This window comes from Pyrgilauda ruficollis, unplaced genomic scaffold (genome assembly GCF_017590135.1).
Source record: "Pyrgilauda ruficollis isolate IOZ18807 unplaced genomic scaffold, ASM1759013v1 scaffold40, whole genome shotgun sequence".
In the NCBI taxonomy this organism is placed as follows: Eukaryota; Metazoa; Chordata; class Aves; order Passeriformes; family Passeridae; genus Pyrgilauda; species Pyrgilauda ruficollis.
This window is the reverse complement of record NW_024525490.1, coordinates 6,761,939-6,789,924: the sequence shown is the minus strand read 5'-3', so window position 1 is coordinate 6,789,924 and position 27,986 is coordinate 6,761,939. Positions and strand designations below refer to the sequence as shown.

The 27,986-nt window shown below is 37.8% G+C and overlaps 1 protein-coding gene across 1 annotated transcript in view; it reads left to right on the top strand.

The window, feature by feature from the left end:
* Positions 1-27,986, top strand: part of EYS (eyes shut homolog) — a 610,207-nt gene that overhangs the window by 560,177 nt on the left and 22,044 nt on the right. The window contains exons 33-36 of the mRNA XM_041477332.1: positions 9,808-9,990; positions 15,091-15,257; positions 15,445-15,589; positions 22,058-22,232. Coding sequence (XP_041333266.1) covers positions 9,808-9,990; positions 15,091-15,257; positions 15,445-15,589; positions 22,058-22,232 — 670 coding nt within the window. The remainder of the gene's footprint in view (positions 1-9,807; positions 9,991-15,090; positions 15,258-15,444; positions 15,590-22,057; positions 22,233-27,986) is intronic.

Below are 27,986 nucleotides of genomic sequence, written 5' to 3'. Positions count from 1 at the left end.
GTAATGATTGAAAAACCTACATATAGAAAATAATCACTGGTTCTGAACTTATTTAGTGGTACACATGAAGTGCCTTTTCAAATAAATATTAAATAATGATCAGGTTGGTTTTCATCATATCATGTACATATTTAAGTCTTATTTAAAATTTTTATATCCAAAATTTTTGGTAGATGAACATTTATTTTTTTATCTGGTTTCATCTAACCATGATACTTGATAGCAAATAGTAGAAATGAATGTATGAAACATGTATGATAATTTCTGGGTAAATTTTCCTAATTTACAGTAAAAATACACTGGTACTTCATTTGCTGCATCTCTAGTCATCCAAGCTGCATTTCTTTGTTCCTTCTCAATTCCACTGCAACCTCTTTAAAATGAGGCTCCAGAGCTGATTCAAGGTGCTATATTCAAGGTCTGATAATGCCACTGCTTTATACAGTGGTGTATGACATTTTTCTGTCTTACTCTCTGCCCTTACTTAACCCATTTCTGTTTTCTTTCTGTTTCCCATTCTGTTTTCTTTTATGAGTACACTGACATATTCATGAAAGTGCTTATTAAAATTTCCAACACCTCTTCCTTTGAAAGCTGATGGTGAGGTCAGAGCCCACTGTTCTCTGTTTAAGGCTAGGACTGTTTCTGTAATCTACCCCAATTTACATCTGTCAGCACTGAGTATCATCTAATGTTTTTTCCCTGTAGCTGTTCAATGAGGCTCTTCTGCAGATCTTTGTATTTAATTGTCTCTAAATTGAGAGACTGCATAAAAATTGAGAGCGTAAATTGAGAGAAAATACAGGAATTCATTTGTTAGATTGGGCTACAAAACTGGATTCTTTAGAACCACAGAAAGAATTAATTTTAATGAGTGGAAAGGGAAAACTGTCTGGACCATCACTATAAACAAGCAAAATGGGAAAGAACACTCAGCTTTGCAGAACATAAATCTAAGGTGATCAGCTGACAACATAAGAAACTATTACCGGAATATGAAAAATTATTTTGTTGAACTGTATCTTAATGATGTAGAAGGAGTACAAATACCTGAGCACAGACAGTAGTCTTGAAATGAGTTTCAAGAGGCCCTTTATTACATTTCTAAAGCTAAGAAGGAGAAAGAGAGCCACAATGCAGTGGAGGATGGATGTATCCTTATGGATAGCCCCAGCCACATCAAAGCCATACTTCTGGGAGATATTTGAAGATAATGATAGATTGCCTAATTAAAATGATAGAACAATTTAAATTATTTTAGAAGCGGAAGGCAAACTTAATTGTTTGCTATGACAAAATGTGTGTCCCAGATAATAAATTTAATAGAAAGAAATGATCCATAAAAAATTAAGGCATAGAAGCACAGATTTTAAATGAATCATCTTTTGTTTAAGATACACAATAATATTGTCTCTACTATTCAGATTACAACATAATGCTTGCTACTTTGTGTCTGAAACACTGAAGAAAAGCTGTTTATCAAAATGTTTATCAAATAATAGTTGGTCTTCATCAGCACAGAACAAGTGAGATGTCACAGTGATTATTTGATAAAATGAACATAACTAATGTACCAAATAGAATTACAATTTCATGCCAGCTTGGCTGCTCCTACCAACAGAGATTATTTGCAAAAGACACAGTAAGGATAAATAAAGATGTGGACAGAGCCATAAATGAGCCCACAGATACAGGTTTTCCCATATCAGAGCTCCAATTGCCCTCTGTTAAGGGTTGGAAGTCATGCTAAGAACAACAGCAATATATGTAAGGAAAAGTTATAATTCACAGAATTACTAGGTTAAATAAAACTATTGTCACTATTAAATGAAAAAAAAACAGAAAGAGAAAAAAAATTAAGAAAAACCAAATTGTGACAAGCTAAAAGAACATCATTTTGTGTGAAATGCATAACACTCAAAAAGTGAAGAAAATTACAGGATGATTGTAAATATGATAAATGAGACAAAAATGTAAGGACAGATAGTAACTTCTGTTAGACAAACCTATATAAATATGGAAAAACAGACAAGGTCTGGGACTAACAAGGACTTTTCTTACATTTCTGAATCAGATGGAGCATACTGCAGTCTAAGCAGGCTGATGACAATGGCTCTGAGTTTATTTTTGTTATGCTTGTTTCAGACATCAATAAAAGTTTCCAAAAACATATCCATTTTTCCAAATATACATAACAAGATGCATTATCTCTCACTACACATTTTTCTTGCTTGTATCCTTAGAGGACCATGTTATTTTGACTGCAAGTTGACCATTATACATTGAAATGTCTCTCGAACCTACACAGCTACAGCACGAGGGAAGGGGGAATGATAATACAAAACAGAAGAGAGTACAGGCCACATTGATCAGGTAGAGGACATGGCCAGACAAGCATTCTGATCTATTTATAGGTGCCTGGCCCTTATTGTCTCTGTATCCCTCTATTTTGCTCACTTGTTCCTCCCCAAATCACCTAATTTTCTCTTTTAGACCCCCAGAACTCCTGTGCTATTCCAAAATGTTCTTCACCTACGTCTCATGATGTGTCCCATACCCAATGGTAGTTACACCCCTCTGTCCAAAAGGTGATCCACTGTTGACTCATCATGGGGTGTGTTACACCTTGACACTAGGGCTGAAGGTATCCTGACAGCCCTGGGAGGGATCTGGACAAGATGTTCCTTCCTCTGAATCCTTATTTTGGGTCCTGTTGTGCTCTGAGCTCCTCTGGAATTACAGAGATGGACCTGTGATGGGCTGGTGGCTCCTGGGATAGGGATGGGACCTGACTTGATTTGCAGAGTTAAATGCCTCTGTGACTTCCATCTTGGCTGGAAGGAGAAGGGAAGGAAGGAGAGAACACATTGGAAAAGAGACTATGAGACTGTAGAGCCAATGTCTACATGGGCAGATTGACTAACTCCCCCAAACGACTTTGGTTCTTTAAGCGCAGATAAAGGGATCTATATAATTTAAACTGAGTCCAGTTATTGAGCTTTGGTTTTTCAGTAGATTTTTGTGAAAGCAGCCATCATTCAAGCCCTTAGTCTGATAAATTTTCTTTCACATTTAAATTAGCAAAAGTTGCTTGCATTTTGTTTTTTGCACACTATATATCTCCTCCAGTGTTTAGTATCACAGAGTTGATTAGAGTTCTTAAATTTTTACCACCTCTGTAATCAGCCTTTATTTAATTTTTTTTTTTTTTTTTTTTTTTTTTTTTTTTTTTTTTTTTTTCTCTGTAATCAGCCTTTATTTCATTTTTCTTTTTTTTTGTATTTTTGTTTACAATTCTATCTAAACACAGAATAAACGCATTTCCAGGCGATTGATACAGTCTGTAAAATGTAAGATCACTATGCTTGAAATATCTGAGTGTAAGAAATTTTGATATATAAGATGCAGAATTCCTAAATAGTAAATATCAGTGTATCATTGTACTGCAGGATGGTAATGGCCTCCTAAATGCAAGTGAAGCAGAAACGGTTCATTCACCAGGACTGGAAATGTACACCTGGTGTTGTTTGTAATAATATGTTGCACAAGAAATGGGGCTCTTTTGGGAACATGTTGGTCATAACATGAGGCCTTTTGTTGAGCTGAGAATCAAGAGCAAGCACTTTGTAGGTACAAATGCAGATTTAAAGGGAGAAGGATTTCAAAGACACGTGTGTTGCTAAAATGCATAATTGTGTCATTTGCAGTTTTTAGACCAAACTTCAGTGGTTTAGTTTTACATATGTTCACATATGTGACAACATGAAGCAGAGTCCTAACTGTGACACTGTATTTAGCAAACACACCCTGGAAAGGGTCATTCACAGCAATCTGTAAGGTTCTTCCTCGAAACCTTTCTGAGCAACACTTATGGTGATGTTTCACAGCCCCAAGAATTCCAACAGGTTTTTTGTGGGATGTATTCCCCCGTGTATAAAATTAATTTCAAAGTGTTAAAGTGGGAATAGTCACTTGCTTCAAGTTCTGTAGAGTGAAAATCAGCCTGCAAGTGAATTGCTTCTGTGCAGCTATGTTTGGCACTCAATGTCACCTTCAGAGCTGTTTGGGTCTGCAGACTGAGCTGTGCAGTTTGGTGGCAGCAGATGCCCAAAAGGAATTTCCTCAGCAAAAAAATCTGCAGGGTTGCTCTTCTTACTGTTTAAGAGGATTTATTTTCTGGGTTATTTTGTTTTCTCTGGGCCTTAATTTCCTTCATGCCTCCAATGTGACGAATGTCATAAAAATTGTAAAAAACACATGTAGACACGCTCGCACACTATTAATGTCACTGCTGTACTAGTAGTTTTTCAGAATCATAGTTTCATCTCTGAGCAGTGAAGTCACTTTTATTATTTCAAATTTCAGTTCCCAAATTAAAACTGATGACTCCATGATTACTGATGTCACAAGACAGATAAAAGGAATCCGTAAGTCCTAGAGGTGGGGAGGGAAAGTTATACACCTGAATGACCCATTAAGTGGATCACTAAGTCTTGATACAGCAGTCTTCCAGACATCAGGAGTATTTTACTACCACCTTGAACCCTCAGCTGGCACTGAACCACCCTGCAGCTCTAGCAGGCCCTATCTTTTCCTCCTTGGACTTCCCAGAGTTTCCAGCGAGCAAAGTGGGTTTGAGTGGCAAGGTTCCCCTGCAGCCCATGGTTAAGACCATGGTGGGGCAGCTGTCCCCCTCCAGCCCATGGAGCCCACAGTGGAGAAGATATCCACCTGCAGGCCATGGAGGATCCCAGGCTTTGACCCCATGGGAAGCCTGCACTACAGCAAGATCTGGCTGGACCTGTGGACCCGTGAAGAGAAGAGCCCACACAGGAGCAGTTTGATGGCAGGACCCTGTGGAAAATCCATACTGTGAAGAACTGTAGCCTATAGAAAGGACTCATGTTGGAGAAGTTCATGGATGACTGTCTCCCATGGGAGGACCCCACACTGGAATGTGGGAAGAGTATGAATAGTTCTTTCACTAAGGAGGAGGGAGTGGCAGAGGCCTCATCCACAGCCCATGTGGCCCATCAACCTGTGCCAGTTGTGGGGGAGTAGGAAGAGAATTCAGAATTGAAGTTGAGCCCAGGAAGAAAGGAAGGAAGAGGGCAAATATTTTAAGAACTGGTTTTATTTCTCATTACCCTACACTCATTTGATTGACAATTTTTTCCCAAGTCAAGCCTGTTTTTTCCATGACAGCAAGAGGTTGTCATGGGATGAGAGCAGACAAGCCCCACTTTCGCCTCAGAATTCAGCAGGAGCTTAAATTTAAAGAAGTATTCTGGCCGACAAGTTCTAATGATGGCCACACTGGTGAGTGATCTTTCCCTGTCCTTATCGCAAGCTACGTAATCTCATTCTATTTTCTCTGTCCATCTGAGGAGAGGAGTGATTTAGCTGCTTTGGTGGGCACCTGGTGTCCAGTCAGGGTCAACCCACCACAGCTTGGAAGACTGTAAAGTACAACACTTGGTAGTAATTTCCATTCTTTTTTCAATATTGTCTTTGCAAATAATTTGTCTTTGCAGCAGCCCTGTGTATCACTTAGAGAAGACTGGCTTGAGGGTTGCTCTGATGAAAGGAATTTGAGGCTGCTGGTCAGCAGCAGCTGAACATGACCAGTGTGAGCCCAGGTGGCCAAGAAGGCCAGGGGCATCCTGGCCTGTGTCAGCAATAGAGTGGCCAGCAGGACCAGGGCTGTGATTGTCCCCCTGTACTCAGCACTGCTGAGGCCACACCTCAAACACTTTGTTCAGTTCTGGGCCTCTCACCAAAGAAGATATTGAGGGTCTGGGGCGTGTCCAAAGGAGGACAGTGAAGCTGCTGAAGGGTCTGGGAAACAGGTCCTGTGAGGAGCAACTTGGGGAACTGTGGATGTCTAGTCTGGAGAAGACTCAGGAGGAACCTCCTTGCTCTCTGCAGCCACCTGAAAGGAGGCTGTAGGGAGGTGGGGATCAGTCTCTTCTGCCATGTTTCAAGGGGCAGGACAAGAGGAAATGGCCATAAATTGCACTGTGGGAGATTCAGATTAGATATTACCAAAAAGAGATAATTTAAAGAGTTGTTAGTCATTGGAATATGCTGACCAGGAATGTGGTGGAGCCACCATCTCTGGAAGCATTTGAAAGGCGTCTGGATGTGATATTGGGGATATGGTGATTATGGTGGTGCCAGGTTTTTGCCTTGACTGGATGATTGTGAAGGCCTCTTCAAACCTTGATGATTCCGTAATTCTGTGATTCTATGAAATATGAGCAGATCTTTAGGAGAACTCTATACTATTCATCCCACACTGTATATGGCTGCTGATCTTGGAGCCAGATACTGAGCTGGTAACTGTTCACAGTTAGTCAGTGGTAATATAAAAAAAGTGTATAATCTGATGGCAGTTCTGTAACCTGAAGTCTTTATCTCTTTCTGCCCCCTTAATGTGTCATGCAGTGTATTTGCAGTTTTTTGCAGTGTATTTTAAAACTGTGGTCTGAGACGTATTGCTAGTCAATGCTGAAGGAACATTAATTTTAACTTGTAACAGAAAATTCAAAGATAACGAAACCTTTATTCTCTTTTTTCTCTGTCACTTTATTCTCTTCACTTTGTTAAGATTTTTTTTCAAAGTATAGTTGATTTTTTCTAACTCCCATTTTTTTGTGCTCAGTTCTGATGAGATATACAATATCAGGGAAGTAAGTAGTCAACCATATTGATACACTCATATAATGGGATAATTTGTCATTATTTGTTTGTGAGTCAATGGGACATATCATGCATTGTTACTTGTTCAATACTGGGTATGCAGAAAAGCAGAATGATGAATTACATAGAACTGACAGAGAGAGACAGGACAAGATCAAGGACAAAAAGTTGATAAAAAACTTCAGTACTCCATCAGAGCATTTTAGTCCCAGTGTTTATTTGGAGTGTGCGAGCAAGGCTCATAATCAAAGTCGTTGGGACACATCTCTGTTCTTTACCACTTCAGACTGTGCACTGCAAGAGCAAGAGTAGAAATCAGTTTGGATGATGTCCAGGCTGGAAAAGAAAAATAACCCAATGAAGATAGCTGTGCCCTCTGCTAATTCAACCAGCCTCAAACATTTTACAAATACTGTTTAGAAGGAGTGTGTTCCAAGGAAAAGATTAGGCAATTTTCTGCAGTCTTGGCTCCATAGCTTTATAATGAAAAGGTAGAGAATAAAAAGAAAGGTGGAGCTGATTTCATTTCACATGATTTTGCCAATCACGGTATTTTTCATGCAGAGTTATTACTTTTTCTTTCCATTTTTAAGTTAAAAATATGTACAAGTATGGTAAACTACAGTGCATTAAAGTCAAATTAATGAAGGTCCTTGCATGGAATTTATCTCAAACACTGATGCACATTTACTGATGACCTTTCACTTTTTTATGCGACTGGATAAAGATCTCTTGACAAACAATACTTGGTGTAGAGAAGAAACATGATTAAAAATGTGGTATAAAATCTATAAGTGGCAGTTCAGAGACAGATAAAATATGGAATAGCTGTCAAGCTAGATAGATTGAGTTAGCCAGAAAGATAAGCTTTTGACTCATTACTAATTAACATTTCTAAATTTCTACATTTTACTCTCCAGAGACCAGCATAGGGAAGACTAACATTTGCAAACATGTGCCTACCTGCTAAGGATAGGGTGGTTAATTGGATACTGCATCTGACTTCTACCAGGTGTGAGAAACTTCTTCAGCACAGTGGAGAAAACTATGAATACATAAACCAAAACAGTGTGTCACAGTTTCCATTAAAAGTGCCCACGGGATTCCTACTGCCTTAAAAAGTATTATTCCTCTTCAGGACTACATGCCTGATGGAGGTATATCTCCACATGGTGCTCATGCAATCCTTCTCCAGCTTTCTTGTAAGCCCTCTTTAGGAAGTGGGAGGCTGCTACAAGGTCTCCCCAGAGCTGTCTCTTCTCCAGGCTGAACAGCCCCAGCTCTCTCAGACTCTTCCGTGTCTTCATAGGAAAGGTGTTGCAGCCCTGTCATCGACTTAGTGGCTTCCTCTGGACTTGTTCCTACAGGTCTGTGGCTTTCTTGCTTTGGAGGCCCTCTGCCAATCTTTAATCCAGCTTTATATGGAATACTGGAAGGAGCAAGTAGAAAGGCAAGAAAATAACTCCCCAGTAAGAATGCTCCAAGGAAACAGCTGAGACAATGGCATATCTCATCCTGGGCTTAAAGAATTATCCCCTGTTGGGAATAACTTGTCAGGAGTAGACTCTTCAGTGATTTCTGCCAGCAAACCAAATTACCTGGCTCTATGAAGGTACATGAGAGAATTTGCTTTTCCTATTATAAATTGAAGAAGGAAAAACCAATAAACACAAAGGGCTCCTTTATTTTAAAATCTTTTCATCTCTTAAATATTTTGTAGTTTATTAAATAAACATAAAGACACAAAAAAGAGGAAAAAAAGAAAGGAAAAAAGAATACTTTACAGCAAGGGAGAAGTCTGTGTGTCATATTTTCCTGAATTAGCAAAAATACAAAATTTAAGACTCCTTCGGTCATGTTCAAGTAATCTAAGGGAATATGGGTGGATTGAAACTAACATGAGATTTAAATATGGGGAAATTGTGTTGTGCCTCCAGTTTAGTCCATGCCTCTCAGAGGTCTCAGGCTTGAGGATGTGTTCAGTCAGACTCATTTCCAGTGTCCTGCTAATTAGGACAAAACCACTATTTCATATTTTCTGGCTCCTACCTAAGATCAAGAGCAAGCCATAATGTGCCACATGTGTGGAGTAGTGCTCAATAAATGGGACAGTTCACACTGTACTGCTGCAATTTCCAAGTCTCTGCTAGAAAAGGTTTGCCATGCTTGTGTCTGCACCTTTTCTCAGATGCAGGTACCAATGCCTGCCATATCAGTGCCAATATGGCAGCTTTCCCAGGCTGCAAATTTAGAAACAGATTCCACACTCTAGAGGTGGTGATGACATTTCCACAATTACGTGTTATTGTTTCTCCCACCCTGTAAGCATTTAGGTGCTTAGATGTACTTAGGCTAATATAGATTCACCTGGAGAGTATTATAATCCTTTACTAGTGTTTCCCCATCTGGTTTGTGCATGGTGCAGATTTGTATTCCTTCCTTCCCCAGTCCCTCACTCTGCCTTCATTAATTAAGCTGTGTCCAGTCACATTGGGTGTGCAGACTGGTTGGAGGTAGCTGCTTGAATCTTTTAAATCTAGTCCCAGACCCAGTCTTTCAGGATTAAGCTGTCATTCCTTTTTCTCCTGTTCTTACTGAACCATGTTGCCAGTACAAGCATTATGTGATCTCTGAGCATCAGCTCCAGGAACTGACCACAGCAGTCTGGCTACTGGGTGCCAGCCCTAGGAGCCATCTGGGTACTCAGCACCAGCGCTCTGTTTTCTGTACAGACAGGTACAGACTTGATTTTATTTGTAATTCATGTAGGTCCTGTTCACTGTGTTGCAAATTCATACTTTTATGATGCTGCTGTTTCTTATTTCCTCTACCTGTGAAGAATTATTATTCCATAACTTCATCAGCACATTCTTGTATTCATTTTCACTCAAATACCTGTCGGAGATGGCATTTCTTTTAACAAGAACATTTCTTTCTGTATTTTCTTTTGTCTGTCTGAGTCTTGATTAAATATTAGTGTACTGTTATTTGTAGCAATGTTACATAGAATCCAGAAGATGGCAGTAGTTGTCAATAATTCATTTTTAAAATAAGTCTGTGTTGAACATTTTGCCCTAACACTGAATTTATTCTTTTTTAATCCAGCTATTAATATTACTCAACCAACTTTCAGTGGCACAGATGTCTTTGGCTATACCTCATTCCTAGCTTATTCTACAATCCCAAATATCACCTTCTACTATGAATTTCGCTTGAAATTTCATTTGGCAAACCACCACTCAGCTTTACAAGATAACCTGATTTTTTTCACTGGACAGAAGGGCCAAGGTAGGCTTTATTTGTATCACTTATCACAAGCTTTCAAATTCTTGTTGAAAAAGTAGGATAAAAATATGCACAGGTTTTTCTTCTTTCTATTTAAGATATAATATTATTAGTGGGAAAATAATATCTTCAAAACTGTATTGTTTTGTAAAGACAGAGTAACCTATCAGGTTGTATAAATGTTTCTTTTTATTAAGGAGAAACATAATTGCTTCCAGTAATTGAAGTCATCAATTAATCTGAGGTAGTGTATTTCTGAACAAAATAAATGGAAACCAGAAGGCCAAGGTTCCCTTTTTTTCAGTTGTTAACATAAATTTCATTATTGATCATTGAACTCTGTGTTATTCACATAAAATAGATCCTCAACCTTAAGATCTCTCAATGCAAGGTAACCCAAGCTAGCTACAAGTAAGTTGAGCTAAAGTCTGTGTAGCAAATCATTCAATTTGGTTTGATTGATACAGCTGAGAAGCAAGTTATGTAAATCTACTTAGAGTATCTGTATCAAGATTTTAACAATACTTAAGGTATCTCTCCACATCACCCCTCTGTGGCAGGCTGCATGGCATCAGCATGGCATGGGTAACACTATTTGTGTTCTGTCCATCTCAGCATTACTCCAAACAGAGCCATAATACTAATGAAAGTTGATGAAAATGTTATATAATTTTATGCAGACATAAAGCAGTAATAGGTCAGAGATACTTCATAAGAAATAAAACTTATTTTTATCTTAATCAACTCTGCAATTGGAGCATGACTAACTTTAGAGTTTGAAGCTATCCTATGGAATTGTTGAAGCTGAGAATGGAGGCTGGATGATGTGTCTTATGTCTAAACCTATCACAGTAGGAGAGTGATTTAGGTGTGATAGTAGAAGTCTCTACTACTGTAGTAGATCTTTTACCATATCTGAAACATCACATGAGTTTTGCAGATATGACCCAAGACCTACAGGAACCCTACACTTACGCTGAATGGAAAATTAATGCTTCAGAAGGATGAAGCAGGGGAGAAATTACTATTTGGTGTTTTAAGATACTGAGCTCCCAAAATGCATTATTAAAAATCAATTTTGGGGAGGCATTATGCAGTTGCATATATATCCAAGAAAACAATTGCAGTATATCACATCAATAGGATACAGGGGAGACCTCATTTGCCATGTTCATACATTTGATATTTTCTTAAGTCATTCTTTCTATTACATTTCTTTACTTAAACTCCTATACCCTCTGAGGCTTCTTTCCCTTTCTCCCTGTGGCAGACTTGCAGGAGTCAGACTGTTAGTATATTGCAATGCAAACGAGAACTTGTTAGTGTAGAACAGCTCAGCAGTTTATCTGTGAGATAATTAAGTCTGCTACTTTTCATTTGCAAACATCCTGTCAAATTTAGCTAGTGCAGCTCAGCAGCACTTTAGTGTGCCATGAGACCTTGGTACTTAATTTATCGGGTTGATTACCCAAATTAGCCTAACACAGATCAGTATTAACCACTCTGAATGGATTTAAACTCAAAACTTAGCACTGCTTCTGTCTGTGTGGAAATCAGAATTTGATAAGTTTTTTTCCCCAAACTTCAGCAGGAGACGTGGTCAAACCTGGTGGATCCTGCTATCTGAACTACATTCACATTATTTTAACTACATCCAGGTAGAACTCTCATCATGCCACATTTTATTTCTGTGACAGTCACCATTCACTCAAAGGCAGCTTTTCCTTTCACTTGCTATTCTTCATTTTTGTGGATGGATGAAATATTGTCTTTCTTTTTTGGGTAGCTGAGTGGAAATGGTGCACAGAGTTGAAATTATCTAAAACCTTTCCATCTAATCATTCAGAAAACAGCATTCAAAAGCCAATGTCTGCATCATTAAATTTTTTATAAGAAACTCTGTTGTAATATGAACACAAAGAAATCATTAGAACATTCTTTTCAATGACTAGAATGAGCCACCACATTCAAACACGTTTCTGAAACCTTGGGAACTGAATTTCAAAAACCTGTTTGAAACATTTCCAATTGTAGGAAATATAACCAAACAAAAATCATGCCAATTAATTCATTGTCTTTATTCAGGATGGAGAAAATGCAAATATGAAATGTAGAACACCAATGGTATGAAATAATCTGATTGTTTTTCAGATAAAATAACCAAAGGAGAACACAAAAAAAAAATTGTTTAAGTATAAATGATACATTGCACTAACATTTGTCTCAAAAAGGCCTGCCTGCAGGGTGTACCCTGCACTGTCAGAAGTCATTGTGGAATGTAGGTCTTGGCATCATATTTGGCTGAACTGAGCTTTAAAAAAAGTCTTAATGGTGTCATTTTTATTAATGAGAATACTAGCATTCTGAGCTTATTATGCAGTTGCCAGGCAGAAACCTGGCTTTTTGTTACTTTTCATATCATTTTTGTGTGTGTGAGAGCACTGTGGTACAGCAGTCAGGCATTTCTGCACCCCTGCGTCGAACAACAGGTGGGCAGCAGCACACCTGCCAAGGTGCAAGGCTCAAAAAACACAGAACAATGAGGTGTTGTTAAAATGCTGTTGATTATTTGTGATTTTCTCCTTAGTTGAAGTGGCTGGGGAGACTGAGCACACCATATTTTAACAACAAAAGCAGTTTCTTACCAAGTAAATGTTACTTATTTAAAAAAGAAGATGCTCTTGTTTTAACCGTTTACTGAGTGTTAAGCAACAGCACTCTCAACAGGAGAAGCATGAGGGTTTTCACAGACAGTGATCTTCCATAAGGAAGCACTTTTTAATACTTAATTTTAATTAATACTTAATTTGAATTTTCCCCTTTCTCCATTTCATCCCATTTCTTGTAGTTAACATTCTCTTGTGGCACCCTACCTGATTCCCCTCCAATGTTGTCTCTACCCAAACCACAGGCATCAATTTCATAGCTAACCTCTTGTGAGCTACTATAAAATTCTGTCCCAATACATAGCTAAAGTTAAAAGCTGTCTCATTTATGCAAACTATTAACATTATTTTATTCTACCCCAACCCTGACAGAGTTCGAGGCCAGGGATAAGACCTTGAGCCACTCGATCCAGTCAATGGTATCCCAACCCATGGCAGTGGGTGTTGGGACTAGATAATCTTTAGGGTCCCTTCCAACCTCTCAACAGTCTATGATTCTATGATTATCTTCACTATCAAGTCAGTTTTGTATGGTACTGGCACTGTTGCATGTCTTTAATGTACTTTAATTCTGAAAAAGCATTTTAAAAAAAATCAGAAAGCCTTTTAAATAACAGTTTGTCTTTAATGTGCTTCCCCTCGTTTTTCCAGTCAAATGACGTAAGTACATTGTAGACACTGCTGAAAATAGAAACTTTAGTAAAGGTTTTTAAAAAAGAATTGTTATTTTCAGTTTGGAAGTTCTTCACTGGTAAAGTGCCAGTGTAACTGAAAGCAATGAGATTTCATTCAGTTATGAATAAATCATGAACAAATCATTGTAATAAAAAATGAATAGTGTTTGTGTTCTCTACAACTGAATGTAGCTGCACACCTCCTACAGAGGCAGTGGATTTATAGTGTTTGGAATAAGGATTTACTTTTCCTTTTTTTCTGTAGATTCCCATTGCATCGGAATAGTAACTCTAGAAAAAAAGAAAATTCTGTACAGAAAAAGCACAGTACTCCCCAGATTCATTTCCAGGATATGAGATAAGGGGAATATGTCAGTTTTGGCGGTGAAGCAGCTGTGTGCAGAGCTTCAGTGGGAGGACAATATAAGTAGCCTTGTTTCCTGGGGAAAAACCTATTTCATTTTTTGCAAATGAAGACAATTTCCCATGCATTTGAGACAGGGGCATCAAAACACACATTTTAAATGAGGGCCACCATGTGGCACTGGAGGAACAAATAGGAAGAGACCTTCCCTGAAACAAACACAAAACAATACAGCCTTATGAAAACAGAAGAAAATATCAAATAAAATACTATGTATGGGCATGAAATTGAGCACTGAATTGCTTGAATTCACAAGAGAGTTGTATAAAAGAAATTGATGGCTTTGAATTTCTATTCAGGTCATCCTAAGGCACAAGTGAGAACATTCTTCACTTTCACCATTGTTTGTATCCTGGTTCTTTTACCATAAACAAAGAAAGGTTGGGGTTGATAAAAAGAAACAAGTTGATCAGGTTTTCTCTAAACAATGTTGGTTCCTCCCTTGTCTGCATGAGAAGAGAGGCTGAATGTTCTTTAAAGATGACAGTGTAAAAATGTGTTTATTTGCATGACCAGGAATAGGTCCAGGAATTGAGCTCTTACTCATGGGCTTTCTGTCAGACTTAAAATCCTTCAAATGACATTTCACGCTGTAGTTACTAAAAGCACAAACAGCACTTATAGCATGCAGGCCTAAATGTAAAGAAATTAAATTATTCACTGCAAACTGGAAAATCAATCAGTTCTAACCTGAAAGTTAAGAAGGCTTAAAGAATTAAAGCACTTGGCTGACCGAGGAAATTCCATCAATGAACATCCTAGAGCTGCCTTAATCAGAGGCAGGTGCAATAAAGTCTCCAGGTGCTATTGAGTCAAGGGCAGCTGAAGGAGCTTGGTAGAAGTTCCTATAGCTTCTTTAGAGCTGTCCATGTCCCTGTTACTCCCTTGCCTCAGAGCAGCAGGTGTGTCTTCTGGTTTTGAGGCTTTTGAAGTACCTATAATGAAAGCTGAAGTCATCCTGGAGCAGAATTAAGTCAGGGTCTATTCTCATCTGCAACTTGAAATTTTTTTTTTTTTTTTTTAGATTTTGGAGGAAGTTGAAAACAGCAATGGCTGCTAAATCCACCAGAGTTGAAGGGTTGGCAGGTTTTTGTCACTCACTTAATTCAAAAATCCTATAAATGTTTAAAATCTCTGCAGTTTCTATTTTAAATACACAAGAATACTGGAAATAGTGTTACAAATTAAACAGAGATTATTAGAAATATATAGTTAACTCATAAACTTCCTGGCTAATATTTTGCTAATTCTTCAGTGGATTTGGAGTATATTTTATATTTTACACACTGATGTTCACTAAATCCTGGAATAAGTAGTTATCCTTCTTTTGTTTTTTCAGGTCTGAATGGAGATGATTTCTTGGAGTTAGGCCTCCGTAATGGGAGAGTGGTATATAGCTACAATCTAGGTTCTGGCACAGCAACAATCATTAGCAAACCACTTGATCTGACACTGAATATTCATGTCATCCATCTTGGCAGAAATCTCCAGAAAGGCTGGCTGAAGGTAAAAAGGAAGGATATCCTCAAGGACAGCCTTTAGATGAAAGTGTTCTCTGTGTTTTTTCACATTTTGCATGGAAATTTTTTTTTGTTTGTGCTTCCCTATAAAGCTGGGAGGATTTTCTTCACTAGGAGTTCCTAAATAAAGGCAAATCCCTTTGTTGTAACAAGTATTAATGTTTCGTTGAAAGGTGGATGATCAGAAGAATAAAACTGTCACTTCTCCTGGGAGGCTGGTTGGACTCAATGTCTTCAGTCAGTTTTATTTAGGAGGCTATCGTGAGTATACTCCAGAACTCCTACCAAAGGGACCCAGGTTTAAGAATGGCTTTCAAGGTAAAGATTCCACCATTTTCAATTCCTTTTAATACATGCATCAGATTGTTTCAGTTGCCTATGAAAGAAATATATACAATCTCTGTCTTATCAGGAAACAAACTAGAATCTCCTTGGCTGAATTTCCTGTGGCTTTTTCATTATTTTCCTATGATAACTAAGAAACTACGATAACTAAGATGATGCAAAAGAGGCTTTGCTAAATAATTTTAATATTTTCTGTCTCTGCTAAAAGGAAAGTTTTCCATTGTAATGTTTGCCATGTAATCTCTTCTTATGTATCCCTGTTCTACAGCATCACTTTGAAAGGACTTCCTTTCTCTGAAGTAGTTTAGGTTCTTCTCCCACTGTGACTGGCAGTGATAGATTGGGTAATAGATTTCATGCTGAAAACTTCTTTCTGAAAGAAATCTGGTTTTTTTTTCCTGGCATTGTGATCTAGGTCGCAAGACAGGACTTAGCTAATTCCTTTTGCAAATATTTATCAAGCAGATAATAATGTTTACCTCAAAACTGATATTGAAGCTTTATAAATCTGTTTTCAACTCCTACCAGATCAGCAATGAAGCAAAGGACTTGTTCATAACACTTTATTTTTGTTCTTTACTTCCAAAGGAATAATGTTCTTGATATTTACAAGGTAAATTTTCAATTAATTTTAAGCACTGGAAAGCCTTTCAAATGAAAAGAAAACATTTTGCAATAGTAAAACTGTTTGAGTTCTCGATTATGAAACTGAGGGTATGTTATGAAAGTCAAGCATAGCAATAAAACTCACTTTAATGCACTAAAACACTGCATTTTCATTAAGCCCATGTACCTGCTTTATTTCCAGCTATTACTTCACTTTTTGTTCTTACACTGAAATTTCCTCAAATTTAATTTCATATCATATATTCAACTTCTCACTCAGAATGTCATATGAATTAACATCTCATCTGTCTCTGTCTTTTCAGGAAGCATGGATTGTATAGTTGTACCTTTCATAGCCTCTTAGCAGCTTGAAAATTGGCATATCATAAAATATAATGTCTGTGCAACTGTTTTCATAGGGTCAATATCTGTGAAGTAATTTGGGCATTTTTGTAGACATGCTAATGTTAGGTGGGACTAACAGGAATCTCTAGTGCTTTACTTAAGCAAAAATATTTTGAGTTTTCCAGGTTCCTCATGTTCCAAATGTATTGTAATGACCAAATTTCTACAAATTCAGTATTAATAATTTTTCAAAAAAAACCACAAAGTTCATGTACTGTTAGTTACCTTACTATTTATTGATTTTTACCTGCTCTTTAAAAATAAGTATTACTGCAAAATTTTGGGAAATATGTAGCACATAAACAGTTTTCTCTTTGTCCCTAGCATTTACAGTATTAAAACTATTATATTTGCTAATTCATTCCATGCTCCTGTTCCCAGCAGCAGCTTGTCTCTGTTCTCCAGAGCACAGTGGCTTTCAAGGAATCTACACTTTCCTGTCATCAATTTCCTCCAATGTTTTCTTACGTAGTCAGCATCTCATTTGTTCTTCTAGCTCAGAAATCTCCCCAGTTCCAGTTCTCAGGATCTTCAGGATAAGAAATAAACCTCCATAGATTTTTTTTTTTCCACAGTAGGAACTGCAATACCACTATCAGAGAAGAAAATTTTGAACTATTTTACTTCAGCCAAACTTCAGCTGTAGGGAACTCACAGAAACTCTGGAAGTGACAGCCAAGATAAATTTATCTAGGACATAGTTGATTAAACCACTCAGAGTTTTGGAACCCTGCTGTTGGCTCCTTTTAAAGACATGATTTATTAAAACCATTTTGCTTCTAATACCAGAGTGTACGTCTCCTTTTGTAAGAAATCACTATTGGATGAAGAAACATTGAGACCAGCCTTACTGCTGCAGACTAAATGTCCCCAGTGTCAGTGTGCAGTAATTTAGGATTTTTTCTCTGTACAGCTACAGTTTCAGACCATTTCTACCCTGACCTGCATGCCTTTAGCACTTGTTCAAGACATTTCCACAGAGGAGGAGGAAACTGAACACCAATGTTTTTAATAAATTGTCATTTAATAACCAAAAGTTATGGAATTTTTTAATTTAGGAAATCAGTACCTTGAGATTCTTTTGAAATGCTGAATGATGTTTGATGGTACTGTAAGCAATTTGCAAAGTTTCATTCCCATTCAAAGTCCCTATGAGAAGGTGAAGAAACTGGTAAAGGTAGAGCTCAGATGAAGCAGCCAAGTTCATGTGGACTTTGAGGCTCTTTGCACTGTATCTGAATTTGAGGTTCCTTGGAGGCTTACAGGAGCTTTTTGTAAATGGGATGGTTCATTTAAGTGTTCAGCTTTTTTTCATTTCCTATAACAGTGTAATTAAGGGACCTTGAGAGTTTTCTGAGCACACTGCAGATTCTCTAAAAAGTCAGATGTGAGGTTTAGGTAGCGGAAAATCTTGTGGCCAAAGAGACTCAGCCTGGTCATTAATGGACAATCTGAAAAGGGATTATAAAACCAACTGACTGCACAACTCAAAGGTCTGCACAACTCAGCACTATGACTCACCTACACAAAATGAGACAGAATTATTTGGGAAAAACTGGAAGTTACAGCTGAAGTTCCAGCCCTTCCATCTCTGAAAGAGGCAGAGAGAAATCTGGTGTCAGGGACAAAAGAGGGAGAGTTCTGATGTTTCATGGTCTATGCTACCATGACTGCAGGATGCAGTCTAGCCATTGATCCAACTGATGGAGAGTCAGGGCTTGCATCTAGAAATAAGTGAGGAGCAGAGAAAGAGGGAGCAACTGATTGTTCCTGTGGTCCTGTTCCTAAGCAGGATGAAGCATGGCTATCGAACTAATCTGTTGTTTGACAGCAAATGCTATTAAAAGGAGGACTAAATAGGCTAAAGAAACTCTTACCACAAAGCTGAACTGTTGAAGGACCTCTTTCATGCTGAAAGAACCATCTCTTCACATAAATGATTTTGCAAAGTAAATAAAATTGCAGGTACTGCAGTCACTTTTGAAAAATAGAGTAAAGCCAGAACGCAGCTGAGTTCCAAACAGATACAAATATAGCCTTTCAGTCAAAGTTTGAGCTCATAATAAGCTAGAATACATTACAAGCCAGCTTATCTTTATGTTCCTGCAGCACCAATGTCACAGAAGGAAAGTGAGTTCTGAACTGGCTTTTAGTCAGTGCTGTATGATTCATACAGGTACCTCTGGGTGTTTGGGTCACAGCTCTGAGAAGACCTGAGCAGTCACTGTCAGGGCCATCTTTTAGACCAGCACTCCGACACCCCATTACTCACAAACAGCAAAGAAAGACAGAGGAAAAGCAAAGCATTTAAGGATAGGTAGGATTTAAGAAGTTTGTAAATTCAGTGCTTCATTCAGATGCAAAATATTTATCAGTGTATCTATTTCTGTCATTCTCTTGCTGCACTTTTAGTGCATATTGAAAATGCCTGATTTGTGTACCTTTTAGCCAACTTAACACCAAGTGCTTACAAGTGGGCAAGAGATCCTAGCAAGAAATTATAGGAAAAATTCTTTGTGTGATAAGGATATATTGGAAAAAATAAACAAAATGTAAAGCTGAGTAGAGGAGTATAATATTTTACGATAATCCCTCAAGTTTACTTAATCCATTGTTAGTAGCTCTTTAGTGATTTATGAGCTCTGCTTGACTGGGGTGAAAGCTATAAAATAAATTGATGGTAAAAAAGGTCAATAGTAGAAAGGCCTAGGTGTAGTCTAAGAAGCCACAATTCAAAAGATTGCAAAAAAAGGGTAGTATACCATCTGTGAGTGTACAGTCTTGGTGTCTGATTTCTGTTTACTTGCATAAGACTGATGTTCAGAATCTTGCCAAGTTTAACTCACAAAGTCGGGAACTTCCAGTTCCTCTTGCAAACTTGGCTGTGTCAGGAAAGCTCTCCATTATTCAGAATAGTTGGCAGTCTCTCATTAAAAGGGGCCCAGAACTGGCAGAGCTAAGGAAATTCAGGTCAGAAACAAGGCACATCCATCAGCTGATCCCTCTGCAGAAGGTTGCATAGTGCTTGCCACAACAGGCTCATATTGCTGCTCTGACTCATTAAATAAAAGATTCAGTTTAACTCAGCTGGGCCAAAACACTCTTGTACCTATTACATGCTTTGTTTACCAGTGCTCAAGAACTGTTCCTAACCTAGATGGCACAGTTAAACTGTGGTTGGTACACTCAAACTAGTCATCAACACAAATGCCAGTTTATTTTCCATGATGACCTTAAAGTCCTTGGGGACTCACTGTGCTTTCCATTGTTTACGCAGAGCTCTGGGCTGCTTTTTCTTAGCACTCCAGCAAGACCCAGGAGAACAGAACATGCTTTATCTGCTACTGATAAAGAGATGAAACATTAGTTAGGATTTACCAAGCATAAGGCAGCCTAAAAAAGCAACCCTGTAAAAAGCAAACAAGCAATAATACACAGATTGCAAATAATCATCAAACTAGGTTATTTTTAAATTACTTATTAATAGTTTCTGAATTAACAGTTATGTGTCAATATAGACAAGGCTACAAAATGTGTGAAATATGGAAATAGCCTAAGAAAGCTACTTTCACTGTCATGAAACTGTGGTTAAAATAGTTATCTTTCTTGTAGATATTACTTATACTTGGTTCAAAAAATTATGTAACTATAAAAAATCACATTGGATATTCGTTGGGTCTTTCAGATGCAAGTCTACTTCTTTTGTGATTTCAGGGAGTCATGCAAAAACTCATTTTAAGCGATGCTTTTAAAATCAGTGTAATGATTACTTGCAATCTCCATAATATATCCTTTCCCTGCTTCTAATATTAAGCAGAGAGCCTCTGATATGCACTGCTGAATTCCAACTCTTCTTGTGATTTCAGGCACTGTAGGTATTCACTATGTCTCAGCTAAATTTTATAAATCATGTTTAGAAAATTCTGAAGATTTTCAAATAGATTTATGTACTAGTTTAACTAATGCGGTTTAAAACCTGATTTTTAGTTTGAAATTGTATATATATTTATGTATAGATCTGGATGACATTTTAAAAATGTTTAAGGCTACCTTTAAATGCGACTATACATCACTTGGGTGCTGGGGTACATTTTGAAAGGTCATTTAGGATATGATCCAAAAAACTATTATATTATATAATTATATGGCATCATCTTCAGTTTTGCAGTATAGAAATAAGCACATGGAGCCATAAACATGATCCAGAAATACTGGTGACTTCAGCCTGAGCCATAAGGCTGACTATCCTGTGACACCACCAGGAAGGGCAAAGTCTCTCCAAAGGGGCAGTCCCTGGAAAGCTCACAGGCTGAGCAGGAGCTGCTGGGAAGGAGCAAGCAGGGAACACCTCTGCTTCACTCAGAAGCTTTAGCTCCCCCTTTCACTTGGGACACCAATGGATTATGATATTAAAAGAAAATCAGAGAATAGATCCAGGCACTGACACTCTATCATCTTTACAAAGCATCTTTACAAATCTTATCCTTACAAATAAATTATTACAGTATTCCCTGACAAATATTTATGGCAATTATTGTTTACCTAAACAATTCTTTAGTGTGTTCAGGGACTTAGAATAATCTTTGGATCATTTCCCAGTGGCAGTCTGCATGCAGCTGTACTCTTCTGGAAAGTAATAAAAGTTTGATAATAAAATTGTGACCATGCCAGGTCACTTGGCCACAGGACTGAGCAACAGGCCCAGAAGTGTTTACCTTACTAGTATATATTAATTTTTAAAATTATTTTCTGAGATTAAGGGCCTGAAGAATGTCAACCTTAAAATGTCATGTGTGACATGATCTGCATGTACCAAGGACTGAAGCATTCACTTGGGAAGGATTTGAGTCATTACCTGAAGGGGTCCTTTTCAGCCCATGGATATTCAAGTCCTCATTCCTTACTTGCATTATATTATTTATTTATTATTATTATTATTATATTATATTTTATGCCATCTGGATTCTATTATATTCTATATTAAGTAGATTTCTTGCTGTCTGTTGTTGTTTTTTTTTTTCCTTGGGTTTTTGGGGCTTTGGTTTGTTGATTGGTTGGTTCTTTAGTGTTTTATATTTTTGGGGGATTTGTGGCTGTTTTTATCTGATACAAACACATTCCTGTAAGAGCATGAGTGTGTAAACACAAAATTGCACTAGTCACTGACTTTATATTTGTCTATTCCTTAAGAAATTATTTCTTTTGTTTTACTTACCATTAAATGAAGAACTTCTGATGATCCACTCGTCTGTCTGAATAAAAATTAGTTGGCCTACCTTTATCTCCTGTAGATGGTATGGTTGCTCATTCTGAAGATATTCTAGAGGAACCCATTCACTGAGGGTTGACACTCTCCTGTTGTTCGGTTTGTTTTGCTTTTTGCTGTCTCTTTAAACTTCATTTCTTTCTTTCTTTCTTTCTACTTTTGAGGTTGCATTTTTGATGTTCAAGTTCACACCAGCCTTAATAAAGGGTTCAAATCACCAGGAACTCCAGAAGGACACCCCAATTCTGGTCGCAGTGTTGGACAATGTAAAGATTCCCCATGCAGTTTAATAAAATGCAGAAATGGTGGCAAGTGCATAGCAAGTGGCTCTACTGTTTAGTAAGTATATATATATGGTTTTAGACACAGCACAGACTGTCCCTAGATTAATAACTATGGTAATTTATTGAAGGAAGGAAGGAAGGAAGGAAGGAAGGAAGGAAGGAAGGAAGGAAGGAAGGAAGGAAGGAAGGAAGGAAGGAGATGAAAGTTCATTCAGTTAGACAAACACATTAATATTAAACTATTAAAATAACATTAGGACCATTTCTGGGGAATATTTTTAAGAATTTCATGAGCTGGTTCTGCTCCACTAAAGTCACTGGCATCCAGACTTGCTGGGAAATGCATGGGAAGAAATAGATGTGTGACTTTGTTTTCAAACTAAGTGAGCAGCTGGGATAGCAGAGAAAAAGTAAGAAGGAGGACAGTTTGACTGTGTTAATGCCCAAATGTGACTGATGGGGCAAAAATAGGTAACTTCTGTTTCCTGGGAATTATTATTTTCCATTAAAAAAACCCCTTGTGGAATAAACTACTGACTGTCCAACATTAGAAAGTTCTGAGCCAGTTTAAATCTGTAGGAGCTCCAAACATTGTTCAAAGTCTGTCAGTTCATCTCTAAGCTGCTCACCTGGCTGATCAATGGGATGAGAGTTGGTAGCCAGGAGAGATTGCCCAAAAGTTGAGCCTCTGGTCTTTCATACTTTGTCTCAGAGTAGATGGAGCTGAGTGCCCAGGCTGTATGTACAGAAGGAGGAAGCACATTTGCAGTTCCAAATTGCTGTTGAGTGTCAACACTTCCATTGTAATAAATTTTGTTTTCAAACACATTGTAACGCAGCTGTAAAACCTTTGCTGATGAGGATTTTTTATTTTAAAAGTATCTGCCAAGACTAATTATGCTTGCTTCCCCTTATGTGCTTTCACATGTGTTCATTTATTTCCACATATTTGCATAAATTTTTTTAAAAAGAGAAAAGTGCTGATTTAAAACTTGTTAAGATACTGACTGAAAACCTTGCAGACAGTGAGACAGATTTGAATGAGAAAAAAGACTTCACACTGTGAAGCCTCTGTGTGATGCTTCTTAAACCAACAAAAACCTGTCCTTCTGTGTGCTATGAAGAAAAACATTTGCATATCTGTCAAACTAAAAACAATCTGCTAACTGTATTGGAGAGAGAATTATATGGTAATTGGTTTTCCTGCCTGTGACACAAATCCTCACCTGTAAGAAAATTGGTACAAAAAACCTGCTTCTAAAGCTAATAAGCTGTATTGATATTTGGAAAATTGACCCCAAGTTTAGCACACAGATTGCTCCCCATTCCCCTTATGAGTGTATTTATGTTCTCCTAAATACAGCAATGAAGGAAATGCTTTAAAAACATAATTTGGCATTGTTTTCTGATTGTTGCACTGCTGCATGTCACAACTGTTGCACTTTGCAGGATCCTCCCAGAGCTGTTAAACGCTTGACATTTGATCTTTCTGAGGAGCAAGAAAGGATAATAGTTTTCTTATGCCCTTATGAGCATATTAGAGGCAATACAAAACCAAAATTGCAAGACAAAAAAAAGCATAAATGTGGACTGAAACGTCCCACTCCCACCCACCCACCTAAATTCTTGCTTCAGCAATTTACTCGGCTAAGTCACCTTCATGTCCATAGGGTGAACCACCAGCAGCAGCATCTAGAGCACATTTGGAAAGCAGGTGGCAGGCTAGAATGGCAGCTGCTGACAGGAAAACATAGCAAGCTTAGTATTATAGGCAAAGTTCTTTTTCATCATTGCAGTTCATATTCCAGATGAGTTTAGGGATTATTGTTTGCATTTAATTTATAGCGACCTACTACTGAATTCTATTATTGTCCCCATATTTCAGCTAGGTCTTCACACACCAAGCTTATGTGCATGCTTGTACCACTAATGGCCACCTTTTCCTCTCACAGAAAAGTGAAGCATTGCTGAAGAGGCATAGATGTAGCTTACATATAATTTCTGTCAAAATGCAGTAGCTGTCAATATTGTCTCAATAGATTTTCTCAGAGGGAACTTCTTTCTGTTTTCAAATCATCCGTGTTCCTTGAAGAGCAGAGTCCTTGAAGGAACTGGATTTGTGTTCAAATATTTTCTCTGCTGAAATGAGACCTCTCCAGAGGTTTTAGTCGCTGTTTTGAGCTATTTTTATGTCTTGCTTTCACCACCCTGCCAGAAAGTGTGCAGTGCTGTTAAGCTGTAGATTCAGTTGCTATAGGGATAATGCTTTGATTTAAATAGAAACAGAAATATGCAGCATTAATCTTTACATTCTGGCCAGCAACAGAGCACAACTGCTGTGCTTTAACAAAACAAAGGGGAATTACTTGAATAATAAAATGAAGAATATAATTTTCAAGGGACAATAATATCCCGTATTATTTTATTTGTGAGGCAAAATTATGAAAAATAGGAAATTACATGTAACAAGATTGTCTGCTAGGTGTTATGGCTACTTCTTGTTGGTGAAGTAAGAAAAAAGTGTACTTACGTGCTGTTTGAGCAGATCAGACAAAATGGAGAGGATTCAGTCTGCTAAATGTGAGCATGTAGGGTCACTTTAGACATCCCTGGGTAGATGTTTGGCCATTAGCTGTGGCTTCAGAAGAATTTGGGACTTGAATAAGTTTTCTGTCATATCTCCAAGCCCCATGTGGACTTCTCAGTACTTTATATCTTTCAAAGACCAACTGGCACTCAGGTTTCAGAAATCAAATCATACCCCATGTGTGTGGGGTGGCCCATAAAGGAGCTTCTGTAGTCTCATTATTAGGCCAGATTCAATTAAAATAAATTCGCAGTACAAAGAATATGGAACACAAGGACATAACTTTCATACTCTGTAAGGGAAAAGACATTTCTCTCTTTAATAATCATGGTTTAAAACAATACAAGATTCTGTTTTGGGGGGTGAATTTGCTATCTAAAATTTTTCATCCAATTTGCCTTATTTAATAGGACACTTTTGCAGCATTCCATGGTTCTCCTTGTTTGAATACAGCTGATTCTCTTCCAATCTTGTTTTCTTCAGGCTCCATCCTTACCTCCCAGCCTGAAGATAGACTGGTTTTTGTTAATGCTCTGATTTTCCACTGTGTGAATTTGAAACCACTCTTATTTAGAAATTTCCTTCATTACTCAGAACTTTTCCACTATAAAATAAATTCAAGAACTGTATCCAGAAATCTCCAATGGATTGGGCAGCCTGATGGGGCTAATACATGCCAATATGGATTTGAGATGTCCTGCTGTATCTGAGATACTTAAATGATGTTGAGATATGTTTCAGCTCCTCCTGGAGAAGTGTTTGGAGGTCAGACAAGATACCCTAGGGAGTTTCAGTTGTCACTAAACATCTGCCTAATCTCAGTTGGTCTAACTAATTTGATAAATTAATTAAGCTTCTGATCTCCATTGAGTATATGCCCATCTTGCATCTACAATCCTAAATTCAGGTGTCAGAATGTGCAAACCTGAACATCTCCTTTTCTGCTATAAGATTACTTGTTTGATTTGACACCACATTTGCATAGCCATGGGAAATTCCATATTTGTTAGCATTGAGAACAACATTTTAAATTACATATTTTCCAGGTTTAATGGAAGAATGTTTTTTGTTTCATTTTGGATCTAAGTAATCATTTCAATTCTTCTCTAATCCTTTAAGATCTTTAGTTATTTCACTATAAAGTTCAAGAAAGTTGGATCAGGATTTTGTGTAGTAACACACAGAATCACTTCTTACATATTTTATGTGCAAGATTACTTTTCATTACTTTTTTTATTGTTGCCTGAATTTCAATTAAAAATTTTGAGTTTTGGTTCGTAATCAACAGTGACATACACTTGTCATCCTTGCTTATGTAGAAACTGTGTTATTTGTTTGAGAGCTAATTTTGGCTTTGGTAAGGAACTTTGAACCTGAATAAACCATTCTATGAATACTGCATGACTCTTTTAAGCATTTTACAAGAAGCAAAAAAGAAAACACCATTAAATTAAATCATCCTTGAGCTTCCTACATACAAATATTTCAGAACTTGAAGTGGTATTTGAATTTCCAAAATTTAAAATGAGTTTGTTTTGCTTCCTGAACTGGCTGACTTTGCCCCATACTTACTCTGAAATGCATCCTATTAAGATTCCTTTGCAAAATCAAGTGATTCAAGATTATACAGTTTCTTTTCTGACACAAAATCAAAATTACATTTGAAAGCCTTTCTATCCTTTCCCACCTAAAAATATGCTTTAGAAAAGAAGAAAAAAAAGGTAGTTGCTCTTGAGATACTTGTATCTTTAGTATAGAAGAGATATTTACAGAATTTAATCCATGTTCTTCAAAAACCCTGAAAATAGGAATATCTTGCAGTGACATTATCTCCTAAGACACACAAACTTAAGAGTGTCTCCAGGTGAGCTAAATGTGTAGAATCCTATTAGAGTCAGTGGAGATCCAGGCCTTTCCAGTTGTCTAAACACTGGCATTCTAATGGCACAGGTGCTGGGATACTTTTCTGGTCTTCATAGGAGCACAGAAAAGGAGAACTTCAGAGGGGCACAAGTCTTCTGCATTTCTTCTCTCTTATCTGCTGGCTCACACATCTCTCAAACACACCATGGATCAGAAGGCAAATATCTTTAGTCTGTATTGAGGCAACTGAACGCAGGACTTTATCATTAGGGCCATGCATGTGCTGGTTTGTGGGATGGATAGTGCTCCAGTTCCCATGACTGTTCCTGCCGATTGATTGATCACCACCGACTGATTAGTAGGTGAGCTCAGGCAGTTACTCGAGGACCCCATTGCCTGAACTTGAACATTCTGTCAGGTGTCTGTCAGAAACTTGTCTCCCTGGCCAACAGCTGCCTCTCTCATGTACTTCTAGGGCAACTGGAAGCCAGCTGGGCACCTGATGTAACATTAAATTAACTGCCTTGATCTCAGAGTGAATCTCACCTCTTATACCTAAAGAAATACAAGAAGCATCTGGATGATGCTCTTAGTCACACAATTTACTTTTAGGTGTTCCGCAAGGAGCAGGGAGTTGGACTCAAAGATCCCTATGAGTCCCTTCCAGCTTGAGGTATTTTGTGATTCTAAATGGATCTTTAAATCCTCAATAGTCAAGTCACTAGTGCAAGCTCTTGGGCTCCCCTGGTCTGGAAAAACAAGCAACCAAAATCAGGAAGACAGAGAAAACTAGACCAGCATGGCAGGCTGCATGATGGAAAACATTTAAAACACTTCCTCTTCCTTCATCTGTGTAAGGATTAGGAAATTTTGGATCTAACTTCTCAACAGCAGTCCAACTTGCTTAGGCATGTTAAATAGGCTTCATTTGTTGATAGATCATTGCTGCTGTAGGCCAGCAAACAGGTTCAGCTCTGTGCAAATAATTTTGAATTAATTTAAAAACCTGACTTCTGTTAGGTCATAAGAGATAAGAATTAAAAGAAATTTAGAGACATATGCAGACACAAGCCAGGGAAAGGGGAAGAAGCCTCATGTACAATGCCCAAGAGCAGCAGCAGCAGCTCCAGCAGCCTTTCTCACGGCACAAGGAAGGGGCACTGCTGTTTGCACTCAGGGAGTTAAATCACTTCCCCTTCTCAGCAGCTTTCATGGATCAAAGCATAGCATTCATAGCTGAGACAGAAAGCATTCTGATGCTGGCTTTGATGATTGAGGTGCTTTTGCTTTTGCAAGGTCCTGTCCTCTTTCCCCCTTCATTCCAAGTATCTGTTTGTCACCCTGAAGAGTTTGTTGGCT